The 25135-nt window shown below is 40.4% G+C and overlaps 1 protein-coding gene across 5 annotated transcripts in view; it reads left to right on the plus strand.

Moving 5' to 3' along the window:
- ASIC1 (acid sensing ion channel subunit 1) overlaps window positions 1–24625 on the plus strand; it is a 355544-nt gene extending 330919 nt beyond the window's left edge. For all 5 annotated transcript variants that reach the window (XM_056555379.1, XM_056555377.1, XM_056555378.1 and 2 more), the window contains 4 exons: window positions 13727–13818; window positions 18222–18301; window positions 18395–18499; window positions 24391–24625. In XM_056555379.1, coding sequence (XP_056411354.1) covers window positions 13727–13818; window positions 18222–18301; window positions 18395–18499; window positions 24391–24495 — 382 coding nt within the window. In that variant the 3' untranslated portion in view covers window positions 24496–24625. The remainder of the gene's footprint in view (window positions 1–13726; window positions 13819–18221; window positions 18302–18394; window positions 18500–24390) is intronic.
- The last annotated feature ends 510 nt before the right edge of the window (window positions 24626–25135 follow it).

Consider the following 25135-nt stretch of genomic DNA (forward strand, 5'->3'; position numbering starts at 1 on the left):
GTCTCGCTGCCCCCGAGAAACAAAGCTATCCAAAAGTTCAACCGACACAAAAATTTTACGGATAAAAACTACAGCCTTGTATATGGAAAAATAAGTACGTTATAGGGGATCAGAAAAGGGCAATCTTAAACATAGTTATTTTGTTAAAAAAGTTAGATTTAAAAAAAAAGAAGTATAATAGTAAATCATATAAACATGGGTATCATTTTAATTTATTTAAAGGGGTATTCCAGGATTTTTTTTATTTGACTAAGCTACAGGGGCTGTAAAGTTATTGTAGTTCATAATATAGTGTCTGTACCTGTGTGTGATGATTTTATCACACTTCTTATGTGATTTTCACCCCAATATTTATTTTTAACAGCATACAAAATGACTGTTGTCTCAGATTTTTCCCAGGTTGCAATGCGGCCGAGACCTGACTCCCTAGTCAGCTGATGACAGAGAGCCTGTCTGCTTTAATGGGTGGAAGGATCGCTTGGTGGGAGAGAGATCAATCTGCAACTAATGCAACAGCTGTAGGCACCCTGATTGAAAACCACAGGTCTTTGAATGGATGCAGCTCATTTATGTTTCAATAGGTGCGGTGGCTGATGTGTGGGAGGGAGGAAAATGGAATTATGGGATTTGTAGTAAAAAAAAAAAGAAAAGTCAAACAGGAAATACCAGTTCAAAAAAAGCTAGCCACAGTGTTATGGTAATCTCACAACATAGCCATTTTGCCCCAAGACAAGCGCAGATCCTTCCTAAGCATGTCCATTACTGCCTGCCAGGTATGTACTAAAATCACCTTATGGTGGATAACAGTTGCAAAATTGTGGTCTTATTTTTAATTCCCTGAACAAATATTTTTTGGTTGCGCAATACATTTTAAAATGAAAGGTGTCATTACAAAGTAGAATTGGTCGCACAAAAAACAAACCCTCATATTGGTCTGTAGATGGCAAAAAAAGTTATACTTCTTAGAATGCAATGGACACCAAAAAATATAATTGTGTCCTTAAGGCCAAAATGAGCTGTGGGTTTACGTGACAGGTATATTTTAACTACGTTAATGTAATGGGAAATTCAAGAATCTCCCTCAGTTGCTACAATATCCTAGGGAAATCTGGAGGCTCAGGTTTTGAAACAGTGCAGTACCAGACGTCTTTCATTTTTATTGGGGGGGGGGGAGTAACTGTGTAGGGGTATGTGTATATGTAGTGTTTTACTTTTTATTTTGTATAGGTGTAGTGAAGTGTTTCTAGGGTATATTCACACGGGCGTGGGTTTACAGCGAGTTTCCTGCTGGGAGTTTGAGCTGCAGAGGAAAATTTGCCGCAGCTCAAACTTGCAGTGAGAAACTCACTATTAACTCCAGCCTGTGTGAATGTACCCTGTACATGGGGGGCAAACATCTAGCTATTGCAAAACGACAACTTCCACACAGAGTTTGTCACCTAACTCAGTGTTTCGCAATCAGTGTACCTCCAGCTGTTGAAAAACTACAATTCCCAGCATGCATGGTCTATCAGTGCATACTGGGAGTTGTAGTTTGCAACAGCTGGAGGCACACTGGTTGGGAAACACTGAGTTAGGTAACAAACTCTGTGTTTCGTAAGCAGTGTGCCTTCATCTGTTGCAAAACTACAACTCTCAGCATACACTTACAGCCGAAGGGCATGCTGGGACTTGTAGTTATACAACAGCTGGAGGCATAATACTAAAATTCACAGCATGCCCTTTGGCTGCCCATGCATGCTGGGGGTTGTAGTTATGGAACAGCTGTAGGCACACTGATTGCAGAACCCTGAGAGTTTGTTACCTAACTCAGTGTTTCGCAACCAGTGTGCCTCCAGCTGTTGCAAAACTACAACTCTCAGCATGCACTTACAGCCAAAGGGCATGCTGGGACTTGTAGTCATGCAACATCTGGAGGCAAACTACTGCAACTTCCAGCATGCCCCTTGCTATCCGTGCATGCTGGGGGTTGTAGTTATGCAACAGCTGGAGGCACACTTTTTCAAAAAAAATATGCCTCCAGCTGTTGCATAACTACAACCCTCAGCATTCACAAACTACCAAAGGGCATGTCGGGAGTTGAAGTTGTGCCTTCTGCTGTTGCATAACAATAACTCCCAGCATGCCCTTTTGTGCATGCTGGGAGTTGTTGCTAAGCAACAGCAGAAGGCCAGCCTTACCTCCGCCTGCTGGGCTCCTCCTCCTGCCTGCCTGCCGCCGCCACTGACTCTGCTCCTGGGACCCCGATCCCTCCGCTGATGCCGGGGATCGGAGGCCCCTAGTCCAGGTAATGACTCCCGGCACCCACTCTCGCCCTCCAGGGCGGTAGCGGGTGCCTTTAGGGACACCCCCCACAGCAGGAGTCCTGATTAGTTGGCCGGTAATGGACAACAAATCAGGAAGATTGTGAGGTGGCAACAGTGCCACCTCACTCCTGCTGCTAAAGGATGATAGGTGCCGTCTCGGGGTCACCGGGGTCCCTATTGACCAGGAATCACTGCAAATCCCCCCCAGACGTTGTCACAGGATGCCTGCTGTATTATTTCAGCAGGCATCATGGTCTCCGCCCGGCGAGCGGTGCGGACCAGAATACCCACGGGGGTACAGTTACGTTAAATCTCAAATATGTATTTAATGCAAGCATAATGCTTGGGTGTATAGGGAGAGGTATTAGTAGAGAGGGAAGTGCTCATGATGCTGTACAGAGCAATGGTGAGACCTCACTCGTGCACAGTACTGGAGACCATATCTCCAGAAGAATATAAATATTTTGGAGAGAGTTCAGAGAAGATACTAAACTAGTACATGGATTGCAGGATAAAACTTACCAGGGAAGTTTAAAGGACCTTAACATGTTTAGAAGAAAGACGAGACAGAGGGGATATGAATTTTCAAATACATAAAGAAAATCAACACGGTAAAGGAGGAGAGGATATTAAAAGAAGCAAAACTACTGCAAGAACACAAACATTTTTATATTAGAGGAGCAAAGGTTCATGCAGTAATATGAGGAAGCATTACTTTACTGAGAGAGTAGTGGATGCATGGAATAGCCTTCCTGCAGAAGTGGTCGCTGCATATACAGTGAAGGAGTTTAAACATGCATGGGATAAGCATAAGGCTATCCTTCATATAAGATAGGGCCAGGGACTATTCATAGTATTCAGATTATTGGGCAGACTAGATGGGCCAAATGGTTCTTATCTGCCGACACATTCTGTTTTTCTATGTTTCCGTTTCCTCTGACATTCATATACGTGCTTGCTCAGTTTGCATAGTATATGATTTCAATGGGAAGAGAGAATAAACTGATGCCATATTTCTTTGGCAGCAGCCTATCTCCCGAAGGAACAATCTAGCTTGCCTGATCTTACTTTCTCTCAACCTCTGCCCTTGGGGGAGAGATGAAGTATCCTCCTTTGGTGGCTTTGACAGACTTTTATATAATATGTGACGCCACTCTTACAGAGGAAAATCACACTCAGCCGACCTCCATATAATGGGAGATATAGAAAGGGATGGCCCCTTAAATAAACAAAACAACAGCGCAAATACAAAACAGACTATGAAAATGTAATTAAAGATTTTACAATGCCGTTTACAGCAGAGCAGACTCCTTGGAAACAGAAGAGCTCTGGACTGACTTCAATGCAAACACAGCCAAGTGTCCCTGGAAATTATACTAAAATATCAGCAGCTATCATATTTGAAGAAACTGGAATGTCTGCCATGTATTTTTTACTATCTAAATACAGATATTTCTATGTAGACGGCTGAGTGACATTGTTATATAAATTGTGCTCGGCATTACATGGAAATGTGTCTTTCAGCTATATGGGAAATGATAAATCAGCATCCCTGGTCAGATGTTTGCTGTTCTGCTCTAAGCACGCACACAGAGGAAAGGTCAGCTATTTCTTTTCCTTTGAAGCATATTTTTATCATTTCAGGCTCTCTACAATTTTAAGCAGATACTGAAGAAGGAATTAAATGCAAAGACAATGGAAGTATATAAATCATGTGCAAAACAATTGAGAACCATATTTGATAGATTTTAAAGGGCAAGCTTTCAAGATGCACTCTCATCATCCCAGCCCTTCAGTACAGACTTACATAGGCAAGGCAAATTGTAGAAACAGTGATAATAGTTATTGAATTGTGTTTCTTAAGAAGAACTTAGGCGAAAGGCCTAACGTTTATTGCATAACTTAACAATTCTGACTCAATCTGATTGCATCAAATTAGTAAACAGCCACTGGGGTAATGCAGATCATTTTAAAGAAGTTTTCCAAAGTTTGAAGAACATGGCCATACCTGTCTATGAGCTGTGTTTGGTAATGCAACTTGCATACACTGAAGTGTTTGGTTCTGATCCACATTACCACGCAAAATGTATGCACAGCAGTCATATTTTTCTAATCTTGGAAAAACTTCTGTAAAGGGGTGATCCATTTTTTCAAAATTGATGACGGATCCCCAGGATAGGTCCTCATGGTAGTTCACTTGTGGTGCCACTCAAGCACAAAAGCCTCTTTAAAGAGTACCTGTCATGATCTTGTTAAAGGGAACCAATCATCAGATTTTACCCTATATAACGCTTGGCAAAGCGTTATATAGGGTAAAATCTTTATCCTCACCATCCTTGGGGGACGCTCTTGCCTCCAGGGATGGTGAAGATATGAACTTATAAACTAGTTACCGCTAGCCCCGCAAGTAGTTCCCTGGGCGGGAGCGCCTCTTCCCTAGTCTGTTACTTTGGGCAGCAGTGACGCCCCCTCGGCTTCACTGATGGGCCGCATCATCGCTCTGCTCACTGAACAGACGGAGCAGAACGATGATGCGGCCCGCCAATCAAGCCGAAGGGGCGTCACTGCCGGCTGAAATAACAGACTAGGTAAGAGGAGCTCCCTGCCCAGGGGACTACTTGCAGGGCCGGTGTGAGGTGGAATTTTGCGCCCCCATGAAGACTTGCGTCCGCTCCTCCCCCAGCCCTCCGAAGATTTCCGAAGCAAGAGCTGGGGGAGGGCAGAGGAAGGGGAGAAAGGAGGTACACGCCCCCTCCCTCATCTCCCCTCCCCTCGAAGGATGCATGTCTGCACAGGGATAAAGAAGCCAGAGCAGTGCTCCTCATCTCCCCTGTCTGAGCTCTGTCTGTGTACGAGAGGGGAGATGCGGGAGCCGTGCTCCTCCTCTCTCCCCCTGCTCTGGCTTTTTTCTCACCATGGAGACCTGCATCCCCCCGAGCTCAGGGAGATGAGGGAGGGGTCGTGTACTCTCTCTCTCTGTGGAGACCGGCGTCCTCCCAAGCTCAGGGAGGGGAGATGAGGGAGGGGGCATGTACCTTTTCTCTCCCCTTGCACTGCCCTCACCCAGCTCTAGCCTTGGAAATCTTCGGAGGGCTGGGGGAGGAGCGGATGCAAGTCTTCACGGGGTGCAAAATTCCACCTCACACCGGCAGTAACTACCTTGATATTGCTCTGTATTTTCTGCTCAGTCAGATTCACAGACTGTGAAGGGGCATTCCCCAGCAGGAGTGACATCAACTGGACAACCAGTTTAAAGAGGTTCTTTTAAAACAGTGCCACAGCTATGCATAAGTTGTGTGTAGTATTGCAGATCAGCACCAAACACTTCAGTGCAGCCAAGATGTAGTTCACAACCCATATAAGGTCATGTTTTTCTAACCCTGGAAAATATCTTTTCATTGGTTTGCATGACCCCCAATTTACTAAACTAAAGCAAAGTAATGGAGCCTTGAAAGTTATGTCACAGATGTTAGACCCATTTTTCTATACCCCAAGTTCTGAAAAAGAGGCACACCAGCTACAGCAATAACTATTATTACTCTTCCTACGCTTTCTTTTTGCAGTCATTTGTTTGGAGGTGTTCTTCTTATATGTACTGCAGGTTCCACCATATGTTAAAAAAAGTGCTGGGATCTATTGGATCTCAAAGAGGTGCTGTATTTCATAATGTATAAAGGAATGTACATGGAACTCTTACAGTACCCAAAGAGTCATAATAATTGTCATGAATACAGTATAAGTTGGCACTATTCTTTCATAGTCTTGTGTGCATGACGCCTTATGAGAAAACTAAAAATAATAAGAGAATGTTTAATCCAGGACACTCACAGATGCCTGAACATTTTGAATAGTTACCATGCTTCTGGGTGAAATAGACTGAATATAGATTACAGTTCCAATTGTTACAACCCTTGTTCCTCTGGTATCAATTAGAGGCAGCCCATCTACTCTGTAAATCCATGAAATATGTGATTGATGGAGATTTCACCTGAGAGGTAATGGATGAGTTTGCATTTGTATGTGATGTCAATACTTGTATCTTATTTATCACTTCTGCTTTGAAGTACAGCAGCTTGCCCATGTAGAATCTACTCTCCTCTTTACTTCCAATTACTTTGATTATAGGAAAAGTAATATACATTAGGATGCAATAATCTAATTTACAGTTAAACAACGGTATGTTACCACAAAAGCTCCACACTTGACAATGTATATGCACATACAGTACTGGAACACACAGTGGAAATGTTTTATTAAACCAAATGTACAAAATGCACCAAAGCTAACATGTATGTCATATTCAACATTAATAATGCATTTTAGATACCTTTTGCACCTCACTAGACAGTTTTAAAATGTGTAGTAAAGGGGACATAGCTAAGATGAGATCTAAAGTACATAAGATTGGCACAAAAAACTGGTGAAAGAACAAAGTGTCTAACATGTCTATGCAGATGCAGCAAATCTATCACTCAGCATGCACCATGACACATTTGGCACACATTTTGCCTGGCTGATCTACCTTTAAGTTGTTCAAATTAAAGACAATAATAACAAATCTGTCAAATGTAGGGCTGAATTGATTTGTTGTTGTCGATTAATCCTGCCATCAATGAATCGAGCTCTGATTTGTTGTTAAGCAAAAAACGAGATACATATCTCATAACGCCAGCGTTAAAGCATTTGTAGCTTATTTTTTGGGTCAGCACTGCACTTCTGCGGGGAATATGAAATCACTGTACAGTTAACTTTATAGGAGGTGCAGGCATCATCAGTTAGTGCATAATGCTATCTAAGAAAAGGTCCTTTTCCTTACTTTGCTGGTCCCGCAGGATTGACGTACAGGGCTCCATGCTGGGAGCGGGTTAGGGTGGGAGGAAGTGTACCGCTGCAAGAGCCAGCCGCCCCCTTCGACTGTCCACCGGCATTACAAGACAGCAAAAATATAACTTCACAAACCACAGGCAAAGTAAGGAAAAGGACCTTCTCTTAGATGGCATTATGCTGTTGATGCCTGCACCTCCGTACCTCGTGTTTTCCATCCAGGGTGCCTCTAGCTGTTGTAAAACTACTGTAGTTTTGCAACAGCTGGATCACTCTGTTTGGGAAACACTACGTCAAGTAATAAAACGGGTGCAGTGGAAACATAAAACACCTTGTTCACTTGTTTTATATGCCAATTGTGCATATTATATGTTTTTTTGGTTATTTTTCTGTTTTTCCCCCAATTCATCGATATCAAGGCTACCCTCTTTTTGGATAACTGTAAGGCAAATACACACCAGCTTTAGAACTTCCAAACTGGTAAATCTTTATAATGTTCCTTCAAATGTAGCATTTTTATTGAAACAGATGGGAAAGGAATGGTGTCATCCAGAGTTTGAAACAAGAACAACTGTATGATAACTGATGAATCCTGACAGCCATGTGCTGACATCTAGCCCTACAGGTCTGCTATGATGTTACTTTGGAATAGATGGATATGAAGGAGGCTACCCTTAGAAAACAGGTTAAATTGTGGTTTGCGCTTGTGTTGTTATGACAGGCCTTCAGACGCAGAGTTGGAAGGTTTTGACATAGGCCACAGCTTTTCTGACAACAATTTGCTAAATCTTAGAGATGGCCCAGAGGGTGACCTAATAAGCAATGTGTATGAAGGTGTTGAGACGGGAATAGATGCTGACAAGGACCTGCTTGTGTTGAAGAGTTCACTGAAGGAAAACTTATTCAGAATGTTTTAAATCTCAAGGATTGCCGGACTATATGTAAAGCCAAAACTCAAAGTTTCCATAAATGTGAATAAGCCCCTCCCCCAATAAAAATGAAGTCTCCCCCCATTTCCAATTTACACATAAAAAAATTTAAAAGAAAAAAATAAATCAACATTTTTGGTATAGCCACGTGTATTAAAACATAATGTTAATGATCAAAGTTAGTGATTAAAGAGTCACATAAACAATTCTGTGGTACAAATAAAAACATCAGATCACAGAGCATATTATGAGCGCTCATACAGCCAAGAATACAGAAAAATAAGAAGGCTATGGGAGGTCAGAAAAGGCCAATTTTAAACATACTTATTTTGTTAAAAAAAAGTTTGACTTTGTTTATAAGCAGTACAATAGAAAAACATGTAACTATGGGTATAATTTTAATCGTATTGACCCATAGAATAAAGAGAATATGTTAGTTTTACAGTAATGTGTAATGCCTAAAAATGACAAAACACAAAAGTTGCTAAATTTCTTCTTGATTTCCTGCTACAAATAATATTTTTTCGGTTGCACCAAAAATTATATGTTAACATTTTTTATTACAAAATACAATTGGTATCACAAAAAAACATGCCCTCATACGGGTCTGTGGTTTGAACAATAAAAGAGTTATGGCTTTTAAAATGCCAGGAGAAAAAAAGGAAAATACAAAAAGGAAAACTGGCCGTTTGTTTCTAGGCAAAAAATGGCCTTTATCCTTAAAGGGGTACTCCCGTGGAAACTTTTTTTTTTTTTTTTTTTATCAACTGGTGCCAGAAAGGTAAACAGATTTGTAAATCACTTCTATTAAAAAATCTTAATCCTTCCAGTACTTTTTAGGGGCTGTATACTAAAGAGAAATGCAAAAAAGAAATGCATTTCCTGTGATGTCCTGACCACAGTGCTCTCTGCTGACCTCTGCTGTCCATTTTAGGAACTGTCCAGAAAAGGAGAAAATCCCCATAGCAAACATATGCTGCTCTGGGCAGTTCCTAAAATGGACAGCAGAGGTCAGCAGAGAGCACTGTGGTCAGTACATCACAGGAAATGCATTTCTTTTTTTGTATTTCTCTTTAGTATACAGCACCTAAAAAGTACTGGAAAGATTTTTTTAATAGAAGTGATTTACAAATCTGTTTAACTTTCTGGCACCAGTTGATTTAAGAAAAAAAGTTTTCCACGGGAGTACCCCTTTAAGGGGTTAACAAATGTGTGCCAAAATAGTAAATACAGTGTGATATTATGCAAACAAAGATTACCACTTGGTAGTTGTACAATCACAGGTAATAGTATATTTTGGTTATTTAAAGATATTCTAGATATTCTCTGGTTTGGTGGCTTTGTTTTTCTTTTATAGTTTTATACAAGTACAATCAGATCCGCAAACAGTTGTATGTACAGTCATTATGATTATGTAAATATCTGCCTTGTAATATGGATATGGATGCGTTTGGTTTGCCTATCATACTGTAGATCCCTCAAATGGGATGTTTTGTGCATAGCATATTACATTTTATGATGAACAAGAGGGTACACTGAGTTTTGCAAGATGGGTAAGCATGTTCCTCTTGTTTCTTTCACATTCATTGTTTGTCGGATGAATTTTAACATCGAGTAATCGTTTCAGCTGAGCGATCACAAAGTGTCATTGTCTCGAAAAAATTGTCTGATTGATCTTTCAGGAAACAATGTTGTCAGAATATTCTTGCAAAATTCCTTAAAAGGCTGTTCATTCTTCACCCAGTGTCATTGATCATGTATAGCCAGCCTGAAGAACTGTAATGGCCTAAATGGACTAAAAAGTGAATGGCTGCATCTTTAAAATGATTATTCTTTCAACAGTTGTCTAACCACAACCTACTTCTACCTATAAGTTTGGCAGCTGTTTGAATAAAAAAATTAGATGAATCCTTTGGTTATGTTATATATAGTTTTGGGATCAGTGAGGCATATTCATAGTCTGGTTAGAGCTTAACATTTACATATACACTGCTCAAAAATTAAGGGAACACTTAAACAATACAATGTAACTCCAATCTAATAAAGGAGTGGCTCTGCAGGTGGTGACCACAGACCACTTCTAAGATCCTGTGCTTCCTGGCTGATGTTTTGGTCACTTTAGAATGCTGACGGTGCTTTCACTCTAGTGGTAGCATGAGACGGAGTCTAAAAGCTACACAAGTGGCTCAGGTAGTGCAGCTCATCCAGGGTGGCACATCAATTCGAGCTGTGGCAAGAAGGTTTGCTGTGTATGTCAGTGTAGTCTCTAGAGCATGGCGGCGCTACCAGGAGACAGGCCAGTACATCAGGAGATGTGGAGGAGGCAACCACCCAGCAGCAGGACCGCTACCTCCACCTTTGTGCAAGGAGGAGCTGGAGGAGCGCCGCCAAAGCCCTGCAAAATGACCTCCAGCAGGCCAAAAATGTGCATGTGTCCACTCAAACGGTCAGAAACAGACTCCAAGCGGGTGGAATGAGGGACTGACGTCAGAGAACACCAAGTTTAGAAAATTCACCACTGGCGCCCTGTGCTCTTCACAGATGAAAGCAGGTTCACTCTAAGCACATGTGACAGAGTCTGGAGATGCCGTGGACAACATTCTGCTGCCTGCAACATCCTACAGCATGACTAGTTTGGCGGTGGGTCAGTAATGGTGTGGGGTGGCATTTCTTTGGGGGGCCGCACAGCCCTTCATGTGCTTGCCTGAGGTAGCTTGACTGCCATTAGGTACCGAGATGAGATCCTCAGACCCCTTGTGAGACCATATGCTGATGCAGTTGGCCCTGGGTTCCTCCTAATGCCAGATAATGCTAGACCTCATGTGGCTGATGTGTGTCAGCAGTTCCTGCAAGAGGAAGGCATTGATGCTATGGACTGGCCTGCCCGTTCTTCAGACCTGAATTCGATTGAGCACATCTGGGACATCATGTCTCGCTCCATCCACCAATGCCATGTTGCACCACAGACTGTCCAGGAGTTGGTGGATGCTTTAATCCAGGTCTGGGAGGGCATCCCTCAGGATACCATCCTCCACCTCATCAGGAGCATGCCCAGGCATTGTAGGGAGGTCATACGGGCACGTGGAGGCCACACACACTTGTTTTAAGGACATTACATCAAAGTTGGATCAGCCTGTAGTGTGGTTTTCCATTTTGATTTTGAGTGTGACTCCATATCCAGACCTCCATGGGTTGATAAATTTGATTTCCATTGATCACTTTTTTGTGATTTTGTTGCCAGCACATTCAACTATGTAAAGACTAAAGTATTCATGTGATTAGTTCATTCATTCAGATCTAGGATGTGTTACCTTAGTGCACCCTTTATTTTTTTTGAGCAGTGTAGCTGTCTATTTTATTGACATTTTCAAACTTATTCTATCAGTAAAGTCCAGCAGGCCTTGAGAGGTCCCCTGATTTTTTCACTTTAAACCCTCTATAGGGATGTGGACTTCGCTGCAGGGGGCCACCATGGTTCCTTCATAGGTGGCAGTTGACACTGGCAAACACAGATGAGAAGTGCGAGTGATCATAAAGAGGGGAGTCCAGATATAGGCTGGTGTCTGAGCTGGTAGAGTTAAGCAACTGGCCAGGGCAGGAAGCACAGGTTCAGAAGACAGAGTCAGACACAACCATATAACAAGGTACAAAACAATAGGCAAAGAAGGGTTCAGTAAACAGGCTGGAATTAAACACAGTAATAAAACAGCATGCAAACAACTTTACAGGACACTAGTCAAATAGAACCTTATTACTCAGAGGGTGGATTCGGATAGATGAGCTGCCTCATTTACTAGGCGATTATTAAAGATTGGTTGAGCAGAGCCAGGAACAACAGTATCATCATGGCAGTGTGAGGGAGAATGGACCAGGCCACATGAACTGAAGGTAACCTGGTGGTTGTGCGCACCAGGATAAGAAGCACACCGACGGGAGCAGAGCACTAGATTAACAGCCAGATTGTTTTTCTTCTCTTAATATTTAGATGTTGGTTCTATTAAACCTTTATAAAGAAGCTATGGTGCCACAAAAGATTATAATGAAAATTTGTTATTAGCAGAAAGGGTTATTTTGGGGTATTTTTTCACTTTTTTTTTCTTTTAGAAGTATCTATCATCATGTGGGGATACTAACAAAGCATTGTCATATTTTATTTCAAACTAGGAGTCCTTTTGCTATCTCTGTGAGAAGTCTTTTTTTTTTTTTGTTCTTTACAACTCTGTGAAGATTCAAGTTGCCTGGTACAGCTTCCGGCTGCCATGCAGGCAGACTTTCAGATACTGTAAAGACAGCCCGCTGTGACTGATTCTCTTTACATTTTAATGTAGCTTTGAAATAAATTCTCAAACAAATTACGCTGTCTATAGATATTATGCATTTTAATTAAAGCTTATTAGCTGATGGGCTGGACACATTCTAGATTTTGGATTGAATCCAAAACAATTAAATGTCATTGTTTGTTTGTTTTGGTTAAGTTTTTTAAATATAGTTGCTTGACTGATCACTATCCTTAGAGCGTCCCTGTCATTACACAAAATTGTACATGTCGGAGGGACAAGTCAAAAGTTTGGACAGTCAGGGTCTGAGTAATCAGACCCCCACCAATCTCCAGATATAGCCAGCACATGGTAGAGCACTTCACTTCTCTGCTGGCTGCAATCTTCATCCATCTGCAGAAGATTACGGCCAGCCCAGCCAGAAAGTAAGGAGTGCTGCATCACACTTATGGCGGTTATATCTAGAGGTTGGTTCTTGCAACATGTAAAAAGTCTTCTATAGTGACAGGGATACTTTAATGGGGTTATCAGACCTCACAAATTGTACAGATAGCACATGTAGTATAGTACAAAATACTGTGCACTCTAGACACAGGGGGGGGGGGGGGGGTACGTATGAAGGATTTTACCCTGTTGTTTTAAAGGTGATTTGTCTCAAATTTCCTTTTATGTCACTTTTTGCGACAAACAATTGCGCCAAATGGTTTAGAACAAAATCACTGATTTCACTTTGTTAGTCGTGATTTCAGTTACAATCATTCTTTGGTCTGGAATTCATTAATTGCGACTTTTCAATTTGGCGCAGGTTTAGGCGCAAATACCTTTATTTAGGCGCAAATCTACACAATGAATAAAGTGACAGAGAAAATAGCTACAACAATAGAATGTCCCAAAGTCAGATTTACTGCCTGGAATTCTGTGGTCTGCGCCTTTTGTAGGGCTACATTTGTGCCAAAATTACAAACCTGTGTACGACAATTAATAATTTTGGTGCAAGTATGCTCCATTTGACGCAAAAAAACATACCTAAAATCACACATTGCTACACCATTATTGATACATACAACCCATTATTATTTATTTAGAAGATCCACGCTCATTTTTCACTTTTAAACAAATTTTATTCTAAAACATGGATAATCTCTTTAAACCTTTCTCACAACAGATTTATGTTACACACAGTGAGTGAGATTTATGAAAACCAGTCAAGAGTAAAAATTACTGAGTTGCCAATAGCAACCATTCAGATCGCTTCTTTAATTTTTCACAGGCATTTTCAAAAATTAAAGAAGGGATCTGATTGGTTGCTATGGACAACTTAGCAACTTTTCCTCTGGACAAGTTTTGATAAATCTCCCCCATTCTTTTTTCAATTTACTGTCTCTAACAGGGAGAACATTCTGGTACTGGATATTTTCTTTGAAGCATTGAACTATGAAACAATAGAACAGAAAAAGGCATACGAGGTGGCTGGACTTCTTGGTGAGCTCTTTCATCAATCAAATAATATATTTTGTTTTGACATTTTTGCACATTTATTGTGTTTATGACTGTATAGTATGTGTAGAGTAAGTATTTCATATTCATCTGTACATGGCATTGAAAACATGTAGAACACATCTCTGTCTTCTGCATGGGTAGCTGTCTCCCTTCCTGCAGCTGCACATTTGTAGTGCAGCTACATGCTCTACTGCACCATATAGATTGCCCTGAAGTATCATAGGTGAACCAGTCAGACATTTAAAGGAGAACTCTGGCCAAAACTAACTTATCCTCTATCCACAGGCTCCATTCATTTCTATGGAGGCACCAGAGATTCCCAAATGCTGTACTTGGGTCTCTTTGGTGCTTCCATAAAAATGAATGGAGCATGTGCAGTCTGCAGCACGTGCTCCTCACTCAGAGCCGGGTCCCGTTCCGGGTCCCTGTGGCCGGACCTCCGCGATCAGCTACTTATTTCCTATCCTGTGGATAGGGGATAAGTTAGTTTTGGCTGAAGTTCTCCTTTACATATGTTGGCCATTCTAAATGTTCTCACTGAGGGGGATTACCTTGATATCCTTTCTATAAAATAAGTGATCTCCACTATCTTATGATTCAAAGTAAAATACTCTCAGAAATATATTGTGCAAAAATGTTGTGCAATTTTAAAATAGACAACTTTGGCAAAAGTGACTGTGAAATGCAGTGCTTCAATTTTGACTTTGTAATGGACAAGATTTACTAATTGCGTCTTTTTTAAAAAGGTGCAAAAACATTGTGCAAACGTTAAAAAAAATGCTAAATCATACCACCTCTGCCATAGCTTAGAAAAATGGCATCCTATAGCAAGTTTTGAGATGATTTTTCACTTGTGCAAAATTTATCAAAGTCTTCCACTGTTTTAATAAATTTGGTGCACAGAAGCCAAAAACACAGCAAAAAAAAAAAAAAAGGCTGCGAACCAATCAGATTGCTTCTTTCATTTTTAAAGAGGCCTGTGAAAAATGAAAGAAGCTATCTGGTGGTTATGGGCAACTGCACCACTCTTCCTCTGCACAGGTTTTGATAAATCTCCCCCATAGGGGGAGATTTATCAAAACCTGTCCAGAGGAAAAGTTACTGAGTTGCCCATAGCAACCAATCAGACTGCTTCTTTCATTTTTCACAGGCCTCTTTAAAAATGAAAGAAGCAATCTGATTGGTTGCCATGGGCAACTTCACTACTCTTCCTTTACACAGGTTTTGATAAATCTAAACCATATTGATAAATCTCCCCCCTAGTAACTACGGTATGTTTGGGTGATTTTCTGAGCATATATGAGCTTTGTCTCTTACTTTTTAAAATGGTCTACCGCATTTTTTAGTCTAAGCGAAAACTTGCAAACGCTCGGGTCATTGGTTTAAATGGGGCCTGTGCCCATCCTGGCATGGATACGTGGGCAGCTGACTGTGAGCTTCTGACGATGTATCTGTGTCCGGAAGGCACTAATCATGATGGGAATGCCCCCCCAAAAAGATATACTGAATAATTTTCCCTCAAACTACACATCAATTGGTTGCTCTTCTGCTCTTTGAGATATGAAAGTATATTAATTATGCCAGATTCACTGGAAAAATCAAATGTAAACCTCTTTTTGAGCCTTTAGATGATCTGTAGTTCTCTGGATTTGTAAGACATCATTAGTTGATGAGTCTCTGAGTCCACTCACCATTTCTGCACAATTTATTTCTGTATGGCCTAGCTGTTCCAACTGTTAAACACTATGGGGGGACATTTATCAATGTTTGCTTTTGTATTCCTTTTTTTTAGTTATTTTTTTTCTTAAAATTTTTTTGTTTATGTGCGACTTATTTATCAACTGCTTTCATTTATTTCACTTAAGCAAGTTTTCTTTTTTTGCTTTGGTAGTGGCTTTTTCTGCTCCATGTCTGAGCTGGAGTAAATTTAGTAGGTTTTTTCATGTGTTGCGAATTTTTTGCGACTTTCGCACTTAATAAATCTCTGACCACTGCAAGTCAAAAATCACTTTTTGCTTTGGTAAGCAAGATTTTTATTTTGCAAAATCAAAAAGTCGCAGAAAAAAGAGAGTAGTCGCACGTGCGACTTTTTTGCGAAAAAGTCTACTAAATGCTTTGATAAATGTCCCCCTATGAAGGAGATTTATCAAGATTTTTTTTTGTGTAAAAAAAGTCGCATGTACTTGCGATTTTCTATACATGCTGCGACTTTTAGATTTTTGCTTATTCCAAAGCACATTTCTGAAATCTGCTCACGTAGTAATTTTTTTTTTTTACTTTGCAGTGGTCATGTATTTATCAAATGCTATAGTCGCTATTTATGAAGAAAAAAAGTTGCATCTTCATTTAAAAGTCGCATATGTATTCCAGGTCCAACCTGGCTTACAGAAAGTGCCTACATCAGCAGAAAAGGACATTAACACCCACTTTAACAACTCTTCTTGTTCTGCATCATGAAACAAAGCTGCTACATTAATGTTAATGTTAATTATAGAAAAATTAATTATATAACTAATAACTATTAATTTTAAGGTTGAAAATACACACTGCACACCTTGTTAATATTAGGACACGTACACGCTGGCATACCCACTAAATTTAAAAATTAATGTTGTGTTAAAATAGAAAAAGGCACAAAATAATGGTGTAATAATTTTTACTGACTACGCAAATATCCATATGTGGCACTAAAATGTTTCCTTAAAAAAAAGAAACATCCATAGTAATACAGCTTCATGCACATTTTGGGGTGGGTAACGTACCGTGCCATATTTCGGATATTAATGGTGCGGCATAGTATGTTTTTAAAACTTTTTTTTATCTCTGAGGAGGGTGGATGGGTTGTTGCGGGATAGTTGGAGTGCTTAGTGCCAGGCAGGCCAGTCAGCGTGTCACCCCATGCGGTACTCCCCCCTCCCTGTCACTCTCTAGCAACGCTACTGGTAATAAAGGGTAGATAAAGAACTTCGGCTATTAACATAAAGGAAACATTTTCTGCTTTAAAAAAGGCTTTTATAAGGGGGTTTCCTGGGTTTTGCTTACATGCGATTTATTTATCAAGGTCGTGCGACTATTTCATAAATAGGTTGCATGTAAGCAAAAGTAAGTTAAAAAAATTGTCATATAAAAGCCATATGTTTGAAAAGAATGATAAATCTCCTTCTATTATAGTAAAATTAACATTAAATGTCCCAGGGAACTTTTTTTTAAATGTTATCTACTCTCCTCTCTGATATCAGCTCCATTTCAGTTTTTGACAAATATATTATTATTGCTTTTCCACTATCTACCTTCACTCTTAAAAGTCAATTTTAGTTTTCACTTTGTAGTGGTAACAAATATTGCCTTTAGAAGGCACTTTCAAAAAGTCACACATTTTTGGTGCGGAGGAATCATACAAAATGGTGTTCTGAAGTGATTTATTGTTTTTTGCTTAAATGCACATACTTTATTAACAACAATGATAACTCTCCACCAGTGATGTGTCATTATGGCTGCACAATGGGGAAATGTATGATTGGTTTTACCCTGTTTTTGTGGTGTTGATTTGTTGCACGATCTCTCTTAGCTGCTGTTTAGAGACTTTTCATTGCAAATTTTGTTTTTGATTCTCTTTCTAACACTGTGTATATATGTCATAGTCTGGTTAAAGGGGTACTCCGGCCCTGAGACATCTTATCCCCTATCCATCTGGAGTATCTTGACTTCTCGAATCCGCCTCGTGTGACGTCACCCCCCCCCCCCCCCGCTATGCAAGTCTATGGGAGGGGCGTGACGGCCGTCACGCCCCCTCCCATAGACTTGCATAGCGGGGGCGGAGGGTGACGTCACACGGGGTCGGAGTCATGAAGACATGATACTCCGGCCCCCTGGTCGCCACCCGGCTGTTTGTGAGCTGGCACCGCGGCGTGCAGTTCAAACAGGTGGGTGGCGATTACAAGATTGTGGGGGTTCCCGCGGTGAGACATCTTATCACCTATACTTTGGATAGGGGATAAGATGTCTCAGGGTCAGAGTACCCCTTTAAGGTTTTGCAGTGGTCATGAATTTATCATGTGCAAATTGTCACAAAGCCCTCAATTTGTCTCAAATCTACACAAGCTCTGACCTGTCTTCTAAAACTAGCTGTGAACAGCAACTGTAACAATGATGCACAATGTGGAAAATGGGGGGAAAGTGACAGAAAAAGTAGCAGAGGAGGAACCACACAAAGTGGTGTATTGAAGTGTATTTTCACATAATATTTATTACATGCCATGCAACCATTTCATAAATCTATAAATTAAAGGTTTAGAAAAATCGTTCACATACTTCACCCTGGATAATTTATCCTTATGTCTTTGAAACCTTTGTTCTCATTTATTTTTATTTTTTTGTTCCTACAGGGGACATTGGGGGACAGATGGGTCTGTTTATTGGAGCGAGTATCCTAACAGTTCTCGAACTTTTTGACTATGTGTATGAGGTAGGAGGCAGACACTGTAACTGACAGCTAAAGCTTTACCCTGTGTGCCGGTTTTATGGAAATGACAGGATTAATGGTAATGGTTTTCTTTAGGTTTTGAAATACAAGATGTGTGGAGGTACAAAATGTGGGAAAGATTCAAAGCGTAACAACAATGACAAAGGAGCAACACTAAGTATGGATGACGTAAAGCGCCATGTGAGTAATAAATTAAACCTACTAAAAAGGTATTATAATTAAATCTTTTCTTTTGTGTTGTTATGGTGATCAATCCTATTGTCATTTGGGTACCTCTCTTGTCTGTTTTTTTATTTGTTTGTTTCTCTTTCTTATGACCTAATATCTATGTTGACATTTTTATAAACCCAGGAATATGGCAGAATTCAACAAAGCTTGCACATTTTTTTTAGGGTGCATTTATTATAGATGTGTACATACATAAAGACCGTTTTTAAAGAATTTAGCGGTCACGTTACAGTATATACTTACACTGCTTAAAAAATGCTAGACTTACAACACTCCCAGTCAAAATCTGGCCTATAGTCATAGTCCATTGTGTTTCAGTATGCAATTAATTGCATCCAATTTAATTATACATATTCATTATTAAAGGGGTACTCCAGTGGAAACCTTTTTTTTTTTTTTTTTTAATCAACCGGTGCCAGAAAGTTAAACAGCTTTGTAATTTACTTCTATTAAAAAATCTCAATCCTTTCAGTACTTATTAGCTGCTGAATACTACAGAGGAAATTATTTTCTTTTTGGAACACGGGGAGATTTATCAAAACCTGTGTAGAGGAAGAGTAGTGCAGTTGCCCATAGCAACCAATCAGATCATTTCTTAAATTTTTTCACAGGCCTCTTTAAAAATGAAAGATGTGAGCTGATTGGTTTCTATGGGCAACTACACCACACTTCCTCTGCACAGGTTTTAATAAATCTCCCCCCACAGTGCTCTCTGCTGACATCCCAAGCTCAATGCTCTCTGCTGACATCTCTGACATCTCTGTCAAGAGAAGGAGAAAATCCCCATAGCAAACATATGCTGCTCTGGACAGTTCCTAAAATGGACAGAGATGTCAGCATAGAGCTCTGTGTTCCAAAAAGAAAATAATTTCCTCTGTAGTATTCAGCAGCTAATAAGTACTGAAAGGATTAAGATTTTTTAAGTAATTTGTAAATCAGGCACCAGTTGATTTAAAAAAAAGTTTTTCACTGGAGTACCCCTTTAACCTGTTTAGGACCCCGGGCGTACCGGTACATCCTGACATCCTGGGTCTTAAGGGCCCAGGACGTACATGTACATCAGCGGGAATTTCTGTCCCCGCCGCGTGCCGGGCGGGGACCGGACGGGGGTGACTGCTGATATCGATCAGCAGGCACCCCCTGCAAATGCCCAGGGGGGTCATCAGACCCCCCCCCCCCATGTCGGCGATCGCGGCAAATCGCAAGTGAATTCACACTGAATTGGTTCATTACGGGTCTATGGTGACCCCGAATATAAGGGGGATTGCGGTTGTCCAAGACACCCACGATCCCCCTGAAGGGATAGGAGTGAGGTGACAGAGGTGCCACCCCTCCTATCCCTGCTATTGGGCATCAAAAGCGACGACCAATAGCAGATCGGGGGCGGGGGGGTTAACTTTCGCTTTCCCTGTCCTGCTGAAGTCCACTTACCCATCGGTGGAGGCTGCAGGACGCGATTGGCTGCGGTGATCGGCGCGGGCGGCATGTCGTGCGGCTGGCTGCCCGGATCCTACGGAAGCCGGTGAGTTGCCTATACAGTGGTCTCTACACTGTAGCCCTCCAGATGTTGCAAAACTACAACTCCCAGTATGCCCAGACAGCTGCTTGGGCATGCTGGGATTTGCAGTTTTGCAACAGCTGGAGGTCTACAGTTTAGAGACCACTGCACAGTGATCTCTATACTGATCTTGCAAAACTACAACTCCTAGCATGCCCACACAGCTGTTTGCTGTCTGGGCATGCTGGGATTTGTAGTTTTGCAACATCTGGAGGTCAACAGTTTGGAGATCACTGTGCAGTGGTCTCTAACTGTAGCCCTCCAGATGTTGCAAAACTGTAAATCCCAGCATGCCCAAACAGCAAACAGCTGTCTCGGCATGCTGGGAGTTGTAGTTGCGTACCTCCAGCTGTTGCATAACTACATCTCCCAGTATCAGTACATGCTGGGAGTTGTAGTTTTGCAACAGCTATAGATGTAAATCATAACGCTTTCAATTTTGCACCTAAAAATCCATATGATTGCTTATTTTTTGCGCCACCAATTCTACTTTGCAGTGACATTAGTCATGTTACCCAAAAATCCACGGCAAAACGGGAAAAAAAATCATTGTGCGACAAAATTTAAAAAAAATGCCATTTTGTAAGTTTTGTTGGCTTCCGTTTCTACGCAGTGCATTTTTCGGTAAAAATGACACCTTTTGTTTATTCTGTAGGTCCATACGGTTAAAATGATACCCTACTTATATAGGTTTGATTTTGTCGTACTTCTGGAAAAAATCATAACTACATGCAGGAAAATGTATATGTTTAAAAATGTCATCTTCTGACCTCTATAACTGAGAGCAAATTTTTTGCGCCGTGATCTGACGTTTTTATCGGTATCACTTTTGTTTTGATTGGACTTTTTGATCGCTTTTTATTCACTTTTTTATTTTTCTATTTTACCAAAAATATTGGTCAATATTTTGGACTTTAGAATTTTTTTACGCGTACACCATAGACCATGCGGTTTCATTAACGATATATTTTTATAGTCCGGACATTTACGCATGCAGCGATACCACATTTGTTTGTTTTTATTTTTATTTACAGGTTTTTTTTTTTTATTGGGAAAAGGGGGGGGGGGGGATTCTGACTTATATTATGGAAGGGGTTAAAGGGGTCTATTGCGAGAGCCCGCGCAGGACGTATGCATACATCCTATAGTGGGAAGGGGTTAATTGTTAATAAAGTGTGTGTGTTTCACTTTTTGTTCTCAAATTTTTAAATTTTTTAGGTAGTACTACCACTCCCAACATGGAAGAGGCTGTTACATGATGGGAGTAGTAGTATCTGTACACACTCCTGACACCCGATGCGATCGTCCTATCTATTGCAGAGTTGTGGAGTGGCTCAATACAGTGCTCGATACTGGGCTCTGTACTCCGGCCGGCCAGTGATGTGAATAGAAATTCACATCACTCATTCATATTTTCCACCCAGAGTGGGGATTGGCCGGATGTTTGCAGCCAATCACCGCTCTCAGAGGGAAATATGAATGAGTGATGTTCTATTCTATATCGGCATCTCTGCAATAGATAGGACAATCGCATCGGGTGTCAGGAGTGACACCCGCTGTGATCTGTCCCTAACTGCAGGTACTACTACTCCCAACATGGAGCACACTCTGCTCCATACTGGGAGCTTTAGTACCTGCATTAATAGACAGATTGCAGCGAGTTTCACTTCTAACACCTGTTGCAATTTGTCTATTTTTGCAGGTACTACAGCTCCCAGCATGGAGCAGAGTGCGCTCCATGTTGGGAGCAGTAGTATCTGCAGTTATGGAAAAATCACAACGGATGTCACTCCTGACACCCGCTGTGATCCTCCTGTATAATGTATAGATGCGGCCGCTCTTCTATGGTGCCCTGCACTGACATATATATATACACATATTCCTAGAGCTGTGATAGGCTGGAACCATCTGGCCAATCACAGCTATCTGTGGGAAATATGAATAGGTGCATTTATACTGCAGTGCAGGGGACCATAAAAGAGCGTCCGGCCGCATCTATAGTTTATACAGAAGGATCGCAACGGACCCTGGGTGATCTGTAGATTAGTACAGGTACTACTACTCCCATCATGGAACAGTGTATTCCATGCTGGGAGTAGTAGTACTACCTAAAAAATATAAAAAATAAAGAAAAAAGTGAAAAACACACACACTACATTTTTATTATTGTCGGCTACATTTTTAATGCCCTGCCCCCACATATAAATTGACACCCTGTTTAACCCGTTAACGACCATGGACATCTATACTCGTCCATGTGCCTATAATGGGGTATGACACAGGCTCCCGACTTAAGCCAGCGTCATTCCGGCCGGCCCCCAGCTGATTCCTGTTGACTAATTAATAGCCGACATGTGGCGATCGCCGTGGCTGGCTATTAACCCTTTAGATCGCCACTGTCAAAGTTTACAGCGGCGTCTAAAGGTGTCTTTATCACGTCCCTGGTGGTCCAGTGGAGTGGATTGCCCCCCTCCCCCCACCTCCGCAGCACGATCGCGGGGGGGGGGGGGGGGTCCACTGCTGAGGTAGCCTGAGGGCTTACCTCTCCTGTAGTGCCAGCTCCTGCGCTCAGAAAGATAAAGCCTGGCAGGGCCAGGCTTTATCAATCGAGAGCAGAGCATACAGATCAATGTGGTTCTATGGAACCACATTGATCTGTATGAGGATTCAAATGATTCCTCATAAAAGTCCCCTAAGTGGAGTAATAGTGTAAAAAAATTTGTTAAAAAAGTTTAAAAACACACATTAACCCCTTCCTTATTAAAAGTTTAAATCAACCCCCTTTTCCCAAATTCCATATAAAAAATGTATAAACATAATAAAAATATGTGGTATTGCCACATGCGTAACTGTCCGAACTATAAAAAATATATCATTAATTAAACCGCACGGTCAATGGCATACGCGCAAAAAAAAAAATAGCATATTTTGGTCACTTTTTATACCATAAAAAGGAATAAAAAGCGATCAAAAAGCCCAATCAAAACAAAAATGGTACTTATAAAAACTTGAAATCACGGTGCAAAAAATTAGCCCTCATACTGCCCAGTGCACAAAAAAATAAAAGTGTTATAGGGGTCAGAAGATGACAATTTTAAATGTATAAATTTTCATGAATGTAGTTATGATTTTTTGTAGTTACGACAAAATCAAACCTAGGGTATCAATTAAATCGTTTGGACCTACAGAATAAAGATAACGTGTCATTTTTCCCCTAAAATTTACTGCGTAGAAATTGAAGCCCCCAAAATTGCATTTTTTCTTCAATTTTGTCGTGCAATGATTTTTTTTTCAGTTTTGCCGTAAATTTTTGGGTAAAATGACTGACATCATTACAAAGTAGAATTGTTGGCGCAAAAAAAAAAGCCCTCATGTGGTTTTTAAGGTGCAAAAGTGAAAGGGTTATGATTTTTAAAAGGTAAGGAGGAAAAAACGAAAGCGTAAAAACAGAAAAACGCTTGGTCCTTAAGGGGTTAAAAATTTATAAAAATTTTGTTATAAAAAAAGATACATATCATTAAATAAAAAAAATTTCCATCACTACTGTATCTTTTTAATGAAATTTTTTTAATGGTACCCTACGAAATTTTATTAAAAAAGGTATCTCCATCACTTTTTTTGGATTGCTAAAGTCCCAAAAAAATATATTAAAACCGCCTGCAAAAACGCCAGCGTTAAATCCATATGATGTTCTCCCCAAAAAAACAAGTGGAATTCTGGCCTTACCATTTCTTTTTGTACCTTTAAAAAATATATAGATTGCTTCATATGGGCAACTGCTTTACTTTTTTATTTTTAAACTTTTTATTTATTTATACATTCTTATACTTTACCTTTTTTTCTCTCTCTGTCTTTTTTTGGCAAACAGACAGGAGTAGTAATTTTTTTTTTTTGACCTGGTGAGGAGGTGGTCTAGATTAGCGTTTTTTTTTTTGGTTTTTTTTGGACCATTTGCCAAAAAATTTGCGCAATTATTAATTTGCGAATAAATTTGTGACCACTGCATCCGTCACTTTAAAAAATGGTCTAGCAACACCAAAAGGTCAAAATGACGGATTTTAGAACTAGTAAAAAAAAACTCAAAAATAGCTCGCAATTTGAGCAAAAATTTAAAAAAATTGCAAAAGTAGACCAAAAAAAGTAATAGAACGCAATGATAAATAACCCTCACTGTTTCTACTAAGCTATTCTGACTGTAGACCTAAATAAAGTACATGTTTCTATTATTACTGCACATTTTTCTAAATCATGCTTTGGTATGAAGAAAATTCTGTTCTCATTACAGGCTCCGTGTGAGAGTGTGAGAGGGCACCCAGCAGGTATGAGCTATACAGCTAACATTCTCCCCCATCATGCGGTACGTGGAGCATTTGAAGACTTTACATGCTGAAACCATGTCCTGAAATGGTCAAGAAAGAAAAATCACCATCTGAAAGTAGCAAGAGTTTATTTCAATCGGAGAATAGAGCACATGAGCCTGGACAAAAATCTCCATAACCAAAAATGGCATCACCTTAATTATAAAGAGTGTGAATCTGTCTTGCGTAAAAGAACACAGTCTTCTGAGCTGTGCAAGAGTGAGTGAGGAACCATCTTAACTGGCTCATACCTGAGAGAAAGAAAATAAGTTGTACTAATGACAGTAGAGACATTGTGAGACCCAAATATAACTATACTCACTTCGGATCCAGTATTTAAGAGACAGACCCAATAACAGTTGACAAAATATAAACATCTGCAGACCAATATCTACACACAATGAAGAAGACTTCTGAAAACATTACAGGAAACTCAACATCAGCCAAGAAACATGCACTCAGTCCTCCTAAGAAAACAACTAAAGATGAGGAAGGCACAGTATACATGAGTGGTAATAAACAAATAAACTCAATGTTCTTGTATAAGACAATACAGGATGCCAAGTTAGAAGCCCACAAACTGAGCAGTACATGCTTAGTGCAGCTGAAGTCAAGAGAAAATGGGGAGACTATAAAAAAGACTCTGGGTTAGAAATGAAGCTACAATAATAA

The sequence above is a fragment of the Hyla sarda genome, chromosome 2, assembly GCF_029499605.1.
Source record: "Hyla sarda isolate aHylSar1 chromosome 2, aHylSar1.hap1, whole genome shotgun sequence".
NCBI lineage: Eukaryota > Metazoa > Chordata > Amphibia > Anura > Hylidae > Hyla > Hyla sarda.